Raw genomic sequence first — 10,686 nt, forward strand, 5'->3', positions numbered from 1 at the left:
GCTCTGCTTCTCCCACTGTCGTGCCCTGCTAGACATGTTGCAGGCTTCTCTCTCCATCTAGTTTTGGGGGTAAAGCCCTCTGCCTCCCTCACCCTCACCTGTACCATCCTTCAGGGACCCTACTTGAGGTAACTGGATTTCTCCCCTTGCCATTTTGCAATGAAACGTCATGCATTCAGGAAAGCAGGGAAGAGGGCTGCATCCTATTCAATGGCTGTGGCCCAGAGCTGGGAAGCTACGGAGGCCACCCAGCCGGGCAGCTGCAGCCAGCATCCTCGCACCCACCCTGTGCCCTCCGCCCTCACAGAGCTGATCTAGTGGTCACAATGGGTCCCTGCAGGTAGTGAGGCCTGCTCCCACCCTGTCTCTCTCCTCTCTCTGGGCCACAGGCACCCTCTGCACAGTCAGGAGCTGAACTACCCCTCACTCACAACCCTCCATCAGAATCACCTGGAGGGCTTCGTAAGAGGCAGGCTCTGGACCACATCCCTCAGCGCTTCTGAGAAAGTCTATGGTGAGGCCTGGGAATCTGCATCTGAAACAAGTCTGGAGGTGATGCTGACATATACCAAAGGTGAACAGAGGAGTGGTGAAGCATGTGGGCGTGGCCTCAGTCTGCATCCTAGCTCCACCCCCTACTCACCTGGGGGGTGGGAGGGGTGCGGGAGTCCTGGGGGTGAGTTATAAATGCTCTACAGTGTGCTCAGCAGTGAAAGGAGGATGACAGTGATTGTACCTAGGTCATAAAGTTCTAGTGACAATTAAATGACACCAAGTGCTTAGCATAGTGTCAGGCACACAGCACACTTGGCAAATTCCTCCTGTCCTGACATTCGAGACCTGCAACAAGCCCCTCAGCTTCCAGGAGCGAGAGCAGCAGCTGCATTTCTTCTCCAACAGGAGAAGGTGGGTGGATGGTGACACTGGTCTTAGAAGCCCAGCACCACCCCAGCTGGGGGTCCTAGGAGCTTGGGACATGGTGGCTGCTCTGGCTGAGCCCACAGCACAGGAGCTGTGGTCCAAGGCGGAGCATCCGAGGAGGAGGTGCAGGAGCTGGAGGAGTCCTCCCCACGCCCTCTGTCCATCTCCCTCACCCACTGCACTAAGTGTGATCCCTGAGGCTCCGGGCGGCAGGAGGGACCCAGAGGGACCATCACCCCTCCTTAGAGATGAGGAACAAGGCCCTAGAGACTAAGTGAGCTGTCCAAGGTCATGGACCCACAAAGCAGAGCAGGGCCTGCAAGCTTCCTCCAGGGCCCAGCCGGCCAGGGTTGGGGGGCCTTCTCTGCCCTCAAGGTCAGGTGTCCTTGGGCAGAGGCTCTCACCACCACAGCAGGGTTTTTCCTCAACTCACAGAGCCAGAGTCCCCAGTCAGGGAGCCCAAGTCCCTGCCTCTGCCAAAAGGCCCAGGAAGAGCCCTGGAAGCAGCAAATCATGTAGCTCTCTCTCAGGCGCAGTGTCTCCTCTGGGGATATGGAACTGTGGTCCCCACCGGCAGGCTAGCTGGAGGGCGGGGAGGGGTAGAGCGTGCAGAGCAAAGGGCTTGGAACTTGTGGAAGGAAGGGCCCAGGAGGCCGCGCGTCCTGGAGATGGAGTAGGAACAGACAGTCGGACCCCAGCAGCTCCTCACCAGGTGGCCCCAACCAAGGAGTCAAACAACCCCACGGGGGGTGGGAGATATTTCCAGCCCCATGGAGGCGTCGGAGGCCTAGTGTGAACCCCGCTGTGGCTCACGAGGCAGCCAGGCCGCACATCCAACCTGACACGGAGACACAGGGCTCCGAGGATTAGCCCTAGAGATTAGTAGAAACCTCCCTTGAAATCTGCCCCCAAGGTGGCCCAGTCTGGGGGGTTCCGTCACGCAGCAGGCAGGGCGGGGGGCGGGGGGGGGGGCGGGGGGGAGGAGGGCAGAGGAGGCAGGGCCCACCCTCCTCAGCAAGCCTCCAGCTAGGATGCGCACTAGGCCAAGGTGGCCCTTGGCCTCTCTCAGGGGCCCGTCGGGCTCTCCATCTGGCCACCCAGGCAACAAGCCTCTACCTGTTCAGAACATGGCTGCACCATGATTTCTGAGCGCAGGCAGGAGAGAGCCCACTGAAGGGCATTCACACAAGAGGTGGAGACGCGGCCCCCAGACGGCTTATAGCAGCTCCACAGGCTGCACAACCCCAGGGGGCGCCTTCCCTCAGCACGCTGCTTCTGCCGAGGCGGACTTTCGGACCCTGGACCTTGAGAAGTGAGGCAGAGCATTGGTTAGCAAACTGCCCAGAGCCCGAGGGGCATAGGGAAGGTTGGTTGAGGAAAGGAGGGTCGAGAGGTGGGCCCGTGGGCCCCTGGGACCCCGCCCCGGGCCACTTCAACCAGCGCAGCTCTGTTGGGTCTGTGTCATGGGTGTCGAGCTCAATCAACAGAAAGCACTTCTTTCTTGAACAACTCACTTTGTTTGAGCCCCCAGCTGCTTCCCTTAGGCTGGCTAACAGGTCCCTGGGGAGGTGCCACTGCCCCAGGCCTGATGCCCAGGGCTCCTCCTGCCCCCCAGTGCCTGCCCCCGTCTATCTCCTTCTAGTCAGAAGCAGGAAGGAAAGCCCTGCCTTCTCTAAAGCACCCTCAATTCTCCTCAAAGGCCTCAGGCTTTGGGAATGGAAACTGAATTACGGAAAAAGACACAGTTCTCAGCCCTGAATCTGTGGACTCAGATTCATACCCCTTAGAGGAATTTTATATATTGAGGGTCCACTTAAGATTTATTTCTTCAGAAAGTCCCACAACTTTGCAAGGCAAAAAGAAAGGGAAAGCCCAGCCCCAGAGAGATGCACTGAAGCGGGGTGTCAGGAGAGGGGGTGCTGTGCAGGATCATCCCTTCCCCAACGGCTGCTGGGCTACAGCCACAGGAGCCTGGGGGCTGGGGGATGTGCTGGGCAGAAGGAGATGCCACGGGGAACAGCTGGGATACCAACCAGGCTTGGGTACCACCTCCCCTGCCCAGGCCCCAGAGGAGCCGCTGGGAGCCAGACCTTCCCTTCCCTGTCTGTGGAAATAAACACACAGAAAACCCTGAGATAGGAGTCCTATCTGAACAGTATAAAACTCCCCCGGGAATGTCTATGATAAAGGCCGCCAGCCCCCTCAAGGGCAGCAGTGGGCACAAAGGTGGGGGGAGAGGGTTCTGTTCTCCCGCAGCACCGCAGGCTCTCCGCAGGGATGGAATCAATCTCCATCTCTCTCCCCCATCCTCCCCCCACATACATGATGGTTTGCTGCCCCGGCCCTGGCTTTCAAGAAGCACCTCTAAAACCTGCCTTCTTCCCCCAAACCACCAGACCCAGAAGGATCTTAAGAGGAAGGTGAGGTGAGAAATCTTGTCCCTGAGCCGGGGAAGCCCTCCAGCTCACCCAGCCTCTCCCTGACCTTGAACGGTCAGCACTGTAGGCCCAGAGCCCTCAGCCATCCGATGCCACACCCCGCCCCCCAGCAGGGCCTCCACACAGACCCAGGGCTCAACCAGCCATACCTCAAGGCCTCCACTCACGGAAAGCAGGGCACCCTCAGCCCACGTGCACGGAGTAGTCAGCGCCAAGACCCCTGCTTTCTAAGGAGAGTGTGCCAAGGTTAGAGGCTATGAGAGCCTCAGGGGACTGAGGGAGGTTGAGCAGCCTCTGGTCAGAGACCCTGGGAAGGGAGGCCAGCACCCCGGCTATCCTGACCCCACAGCCTCATTGGCCCTTCTGGTCAGAGAACCTCTCCCACACCACCCCGGACAAGGCCAACATCTCAGAGTAAGCCAGAGTTATCCAGGCATCGGTCAAGGGGCCCAAGTCCAGGCTTCACCTGGCCCCCTGCCCCTGCTCTCAGAGCCCGTCAGGAAAAGGTTAGAAACCACCCTCCAAGGTCAAATGCCCCCCTCTACCTGGTCCCCCAATCCCAATTCCTCCCAAACCACCTTCACCAAGTCTTCCAGATCTACATGCAGTTGTACAATTATTTACGAATGTCTTTACATGGACTCACTTTTACTTAAATTTCTTTATTGAAAACGCCACCACAATAAGTAGAATACCAGTACCACTTGTCATAAATAAAAGGTAGCCAATAAAAATATACCATTAAAACAAAACAGAGCTATAAAAGTCTGGAAACTTTTCCCACCTGCCCTAAGCTCAAGGCCTGCTCCCTAGTGATGGGGAAGTCAGCCCGTGTTCCAGACGCATGAGAACATATTGGCACACAGCAGAGACTTTCTTCTTGGCATAAAAGGGTTGGGTGAGAATTGGAAAGGGAATCCCTTTCTTGCTCTGACTTTGTGCTTAATGCCTGATACTACCGAAATGCATCTCAGGGGAATGAGGGTATCACCTGATCCTTTGGGAACGTTGGACTAGAGGCTCCCTCTGCCTCATGCTTAACACAACATGGAAACGTGCTCTCTGAGCACACGTTCAAGGCACCAGCGAAACTCCTCCCCATGTGCCTGCTCTCACACCAAGGCCCAGCAGCTCCCTCTCCCACACACCTGCTCCAGCAGCCCCCAGAGGTCACCGCTGGCTCAGGTGGGACACCAGGTAGACGAGGCCCACCAGCAGGAGTCCACGCACACCGAGCATCATGAGCAGGAAGAGGAGCAGGATGGAGGTCACCGGCTCCACGGCGTGGTTGCCCAGACGCCACTGCGGGAAGCCCATGTTCACCAGCTGCCGATTGAGGTCGCTGAAGGGGGACTGAGCGGCACCCAGCCTGGCGCCCGCCTGCTGCTGACGAGGGCCGGGACCCCCCAGCGGGGCGCCATGGCCCCTATTGAGAAAGCTCTGGAAGGTGAAGACAGAGAGAGACGAATGAATCCAGAGAAAGCGTCCCTGGAGTTGAGGCACCAGAGGCAGGACGGAACCCTCTGGCGGGGCCCTGCTCTCCCCTACGGCCACCCAGGGCCATGCCCTCCTTTCTCAGCAATCCTCACATGCCACCCATGGGGATCCCAACCACTGAGTCGCAAGCTCTCAGAGCACAGAAAATGCCGGTCCATGTTCCCTATGTCACGTCAGGGAGAAGCTGCCCGGGACAGAGAAGAGGAAGGGGGCAAGGAGGGTGGGACTACACCCAGGGCACAGCATCTGGGCAGGCATTTTTAACACTCCTCACTCCTTCCTTTAAACCATCATTGTGTGGCCGTGGGTTCCTCTTCTCCACTTACTCTCCAGCTTCCCTCTCATCCAACAGACTCTAAAAGATGCTAGCTCCACTGGGGGTTGCTGACCAGGTTAAGGGAGAGAGAGCTCTTGGGTTTGAAATCTGGGAAGGCTGCCTGGAGGAAGGAGAGCTGGGGAGGCAGGGGGCTGGGCAAACAAATCTATTGGGGTTTTCCCCAAGTCTTAAACCCCCATGCTGCTCAGCCTGGCTCTCTGCAAAGAGGACTTCGGGCTAGAGAAGGTTAACCACCAGTAAGGGAGCTTCTGGGAGCTAAGGAGTAACTGGTACAGAGGCGGGAGGCCAGCTGCTCCCCTCCACAGGGTCCAGGCGACTACCTGTCGAGGGGTGCTGCTGCGTGGTTGGGTAGTGTTCCTCACACGGGGGTCATCATCCTGCACAATTTCCCCATTGGCCAAGATCCGAACCATCCTTCCAGGAGCTATGGGTTCCTTCTGGGCTGCACCTTTCCCCAGACCACAAAACACCTAAGGAAAAAATTTACCAAAGTTAAAGAGATGCTTGCTTTCAGTGGGAGAAACTGAAATTCTGGGTGCTCACACTGGTGACCCATGCTGAGTAGGCAGTGTGTCTAATTAATAAAAAGGAGAGAAATAAATACAAGTTGTTTGCCAAACAAAAATCTTTCAGACTTTGAGTCCACTAGGAAAACTATCAAAAAGATTCTTGGAGAAGAAAGTTTTATTATTAACCACCACCTCCAGCAACAATGGGGATGACAACCCTTGCTGGGGCCCAGGCCCTGTGGAAAGTCCACCCAGGCTCATCTCACTTACACCTCCCAACACTCCTCCGGGGCAGATACAGCTAGGGACCCAGAGGGGCTTACCTCACTCACCCAGGACCATTCATCCATGGGCAGCAGAGAAAGAGCATGAAGCCAGGAACTCTGGCCCTAGTAGGGAGTCCAGGACACCAGGATCCCCAGTGTCTCCATTTCCCTTCCGTTAAAAAATGGTCCAGGGAGATGCTTAGGACTCAGGCCTTCTCCCCGCAGGAGATCGTGCCCACTTCAGAGTTACTTTCCTGCAGAGGGCACACTCTCACTTGTCCCTCACCTCTCAGGTAACACCAGGCGGGCACGGCCAGCCTTCCCGAAATATGGGATGAGGGATGCTGCTGAGGCCCCACTCACAGACCACAAGGGGGTCCATGGGCTGGAGATGGGGGCCTTTCCACGCCTCTCCCGAATCTGGGTAAAGGCCATCATTTTTCTCAGAAGATGAGCCAGTTTTCGTCTAAATTCTCAAAAGCACTCGTGACACACACGCCAAACGAGGTTAAGAGCCCTTGTTCTCTCGCCCGCGGCCTGGGCTGGCGGGTCCCCATTTTGAAGCCTGCTGGCCCTTGCAGAAGGCCAAGCGGGTCCAAAAGGTCCTCCGCAGTCCTTTTGTGCTTTGTTATCCCGCCCTGCTGGGTGGGCTGAGGGTGCGGCGGGCCCTCCCTGCACCTGACACTAAGGGGGGATGGGGGTGGGGAACGCGGATGGGGGGGGCTTGCTGCCGGGGTGGGAGAGGCCGCTGCCCGGGCCGCGGAGCCCGACTCCGAGACCAGGCCCGGGGTAGGGGAGGGATGCGCCCTCGCTCCCCCGCGCCCAGGGCCCGGACACTCACCTGCGGGCGCGGCTCCCAGGCCTCGACGGCGTCCAGTCCCCGCGGCTCCCAGGCCGCTTCCTCCCACCTGACCTCACAGGAAGCGCGCGCCGCAGCCGTACGGCCCCGCAGGTACCGCAGCAGCTCCCTCTGTAGGCCTCTCGGGGAATTGCAGCGGCCGGGCCCTGGGCGGCGCAAGGAGCGGGAGAGAGAGAGAGGGCGGGAGAAGAACGAAGATAGGACCGGGTGGACCACAGGGCAGGGAGGGAGGAGACTAGTGCGGAGGAAAAAGGAAAGCAAAGAGGAGGGAGAAGAAGAGGAGGAGGAAAACCCTACGGGGTGGGGCGCCTCTGGCCTGGGTGGCACAGGCTCATCCCACCCGTATGAGTTTGCTGAGCCCGCTCAGCAGATGCCCCTTAAGTAGGACCCAGCCCTGTCCTCAAGGAACTCCAGCTCCTGTTCCAGTGTGGAACCTCCCAGTGGGGAAGACGACACATGAACCACAGGGCAAATGCAACTAACTGCAACGTGAAGGAAGGCAGGCTTCCTAGAGGAGGTGGCCTTTGAACTGGGGCAAGAAGGGTAGGTAGGAGTTTACCTGTCAGGCAAATAAGGAAGGGCACCTGGCAAAGGAGTGAATGATCAACCTCTGCTTCTTTCCCAGTGTTTTCACCCCCCACCCCCGCCCACCTTCATAAGCTGCTCCCTGTGGACCTGTTCACCAGTGGAAGAGAATAAGCTCGGCAATCCCACAACTTGAGTCAGACTCTGGCAAGTTACTGAGCTGCTCAGTCTCCTCATCTGCAAAATGGGGCCAAACATAGCAGTTACCTTCAGGATTGCTGTGAAGATTAACAATAAGAGTCTCTGGCACATGGCAAGTGTTGATAACCATTTGTTATGATTATGAAGCAGTAGATGTTTCTGGGAGCAGATATTTATTAAGCATATATAGACCTAGATGCTCACTAGCCCCTAGGTGGGGGAACAGAAAGATTGAAACTTAGACCTTGCCTCAAGGGCTCATCTTCTGCCACCAGTTTAATTATTTGATTATGAAAACTTCTCAGTAAAAAATGTTGAGCAGGACCCCTGATATCTGTATCTTATTTGTGTATTATTTATTTGTTTGTTTATAAATTATACATATGTGCTATGAGAGCAGATTGGCATTGTGGATAAAAGGTGGATGCTAGAGCCAGCCTGGGTTGGAATCTGGCACGGCTGCCTTCTGGTGGTGTGATGGGCCAGTTACTCAACCTCTCTGGCCTCAGTTCCTTCATCTGTAAAATGCAGATAATAACAGTACCCACTTCATCAAGTTTTTGTGAAGCACTAAGTGCTTAGTGTAAAGTGCTTAGATGAGAGCCTGGCCGCAGTATGTTCTCAGTAGTCACTGTCATTACTACTGCTCCACTGCATTAAGTACTACATTGTAAAGCATATACATTAGAAAAGAATAGGATTTCAAATAAATATAAACTGAAATCCTAATACTTTCTTCCTATGCTCTTGCTGCAGGTGGGTATAGTGCATACATAGAAGGGGTAATCCCAAGGCAGGATGCCCGATTTTCAGGGGTGGTCTGTGGATCTCAAAACCGTCTGCACATTGGAATTATCTGTGATGTTTAAAAACAGTCCCAATGCCTGAGTCCCACCCCAGGGGTGACAGTGCCATTGATGTGGGATACAACCTGGGCATGAAGAGGTTTTAAAAAAAACAAATTCCAGGTGATGCTAATGAACAGCCAGGGCAGAGAACCACTACCTTCCATGAACTGAGCTCCATACATGGGGCTCATAACCCAGGAACCCCAAGAAGGGAGAGACCTCTGTAGGCTGGGGAAACCAGGGAGGAAATGAGATGTTTCTAGGAAGGCTTGAGCTGGTACAACAGCTGCCAAATAGACACAGTCTAGGCAGAGATAGCCGTGAGAGCCCATTGGAGGAAGTAAGTCCCTCCAGAGGGGGTCAAGAACAGCTTTAGGAGGCAGTAGTGTTTGACTGCACTTAGAAAAGTCCTATCATTACCAATTAAAACAACTTCAGGAGGCTGTGAATCACTTTTCGTACCTCTCCACTTCCTTCATATGTCTCCCCTACTCAGGAACCTGCAATGGTTCCCTATTGTCTGCTCCAATAAGACCCACTCATTGGCAGGCTCCAACAACCCTCCAAATCTGGCCCCAGTACACTCTTACCAACTCCCTCCCTCAGCTCCGCCCACCGGGGGTCTCTTCACTCTCCCTGAAGTACATCACCCGAAGTCCTGCTTTGCTTGGGCCTGACTATCTGCCCAAAGGCCCTCCCCACCCAATCTAAATCCCACCCCGTCCCCAAATTTTAATGCCAACAATATAAACTTCAGTTCTGATTGTTCCATGTAGTAATGATAACCTCTGTGTGTACAGAGTCCTTACCACTTCCAAAGTGCTTTTCCAGAAACTGCATCATCCTTTTTGGATTATGAAATAGGAAAGGTGTATGCTATTGTTCCCCTTTTGCTAGTAAAGAAACTGAGACTCAGAGGGACTCTGGGTGACCATCCCGAGGTCAGTGGCAGAGCCAGGATCCCCCCAGCTCTGTACTGTAGGCTCTTTGTATCTACCCACCACCAAACAGCCTCCCCCAGCGTTGTCCCATCTCTGCTGCCTCTTTACTTTGTGCTCTCCCATCCAATGCCATTGGCACAAGACTAGCCCCAGGTCATGTCTTACTCCCAGAAGGTGCCCAGTAAAAATGTGCTTTTGGTTTTCCTGGTCTTTGCAGAGTTACTCTTACATACACTGAAGTTTGACAAGCACTACTTTGGACCAGTGGCTTTTCAAACTCTTTTGATGGCAGTACATTTTACATCACAACCTAGTAGCCCCTCCCCACACACACACGAAAAAGAAGTTTCAAAAACAATATTATCCTCTCTATATGAGCTATACGGTGATATTTTCTATTTTGTAAGGAAAGAAAATGCCAATCGAGACCTCACTTGATTTTTCTATCCACTAATACAATGGTTCTCAACCCTGGTTGCACATTAGAATCACCAAAGGGAACTTTCATAAACCACTGGTGCCCAAACCAATTGAATCAGAACTTCTAGGAGGTAAAGCCTAGGCATCTCCATTCCAGGTGACTGAATAGGCACTCAAGGTTGTGGACACTGATGTGTAGTCATTTTTAAAACACTGTGGTAGATGCCCCTCAAACTTAAAGCCTCTTCGGATACAAAGCAGCAAATTCCACTTTGCTAACAAAGATTAACTTGTATAATAGCCCAAGCCCCAAACAGGGAACATTGCCCAAGGTACATCATCCTAATTACAGTCACTTGCCTCCTTTGAATATCCAAATGCCAACAATAAAGACCAACACTGAGTCCCCAATATAGCACCAATTCTTAAGGAGACCCTCCAGCTACTTGATGGCAAGTTGACTTCACTGGGCCCCTTCCAGCCTGGCAGGGCCGGAGATTCCTTCTGGCAGGAATGGACACACTCTCCAGGTGTGTGTGCCTTTCCTGCCTGGAGGGCCTCAACTAGCACCATACATCTTACAGAGTGTTTAATCTACTGGTATGGGATCCCATATAACATTGCATTAGACCAGGGGTCCCATTTTACAGCAGAACAGGTGCAGGATCATGCTCATGACCATGGGATTCACTGGTTATATCACATATGTCACCAGCGAGAAGCTAGAGGCCTGAGGGACTTCCCTGGCAGTCCAGTGTTTAAGACTTTGCCTTCCAATGCAGGGGGTGCGGGTTTGATCCCTGGTCAGGGAGCTAAGATCCCACATGCCTTGGGGCCAAAAAACCAAAACATAAAACGGAAGCAATATTGTAACAAATTCAATAAAGACTTTAAAATTGGTCCACACACACACACACACAAATA

General features: G+C 54.3%; 1 protein-coding gene across 1 annotated transcript; it reads right to left on the bottom strand.

Annotated features, from left to right (window-relative positions):
- Positions 1–4,038: 4,038 nt before the first annotated feature.
- Positions 4,039–6,878, bottom strand: FAM241B (family with sequence similarity 241 member B). The gene is made up of 3 exons (XM_061197510.1): positions 6,810–6,878; positions 5,514–5,663; positions 4,039–4,799 (listed from the first exon to the last, which is right to left on the bottom strand). Exons 2-3 carry the CDS (start codon positions 5,604–5,606, stop codon positions 4,530–4,532), a joined length of 363 nt encoding a protein of 120 aa, XP_061053493.1. The 5' UTR covers positions 5,607–5,663; positions 6,810–6,878; the 3' UTR covers positions 4,039–4,529.
- Between the last annotated feature and the right edge of the window lie 3,808 nt (positions 6,879–10,686).

The sequence above is a fragment of the Eubalaena glacialis genome, chromosome 1 (genome assembly GCF_028564815.1).
Source record: "Eubalaena glacialis isolate mEubGla1 chromosome 1, mEubGla1.1.hap2.+ XY, whole genome shotgun sequence".
NCBI classification, from domain to species: Eukaryota; Metazoa; Chordata; class Mammalia; order Artiodactyla; family Balaenidae; genus Eubalaena; species Eubalaena glacialis.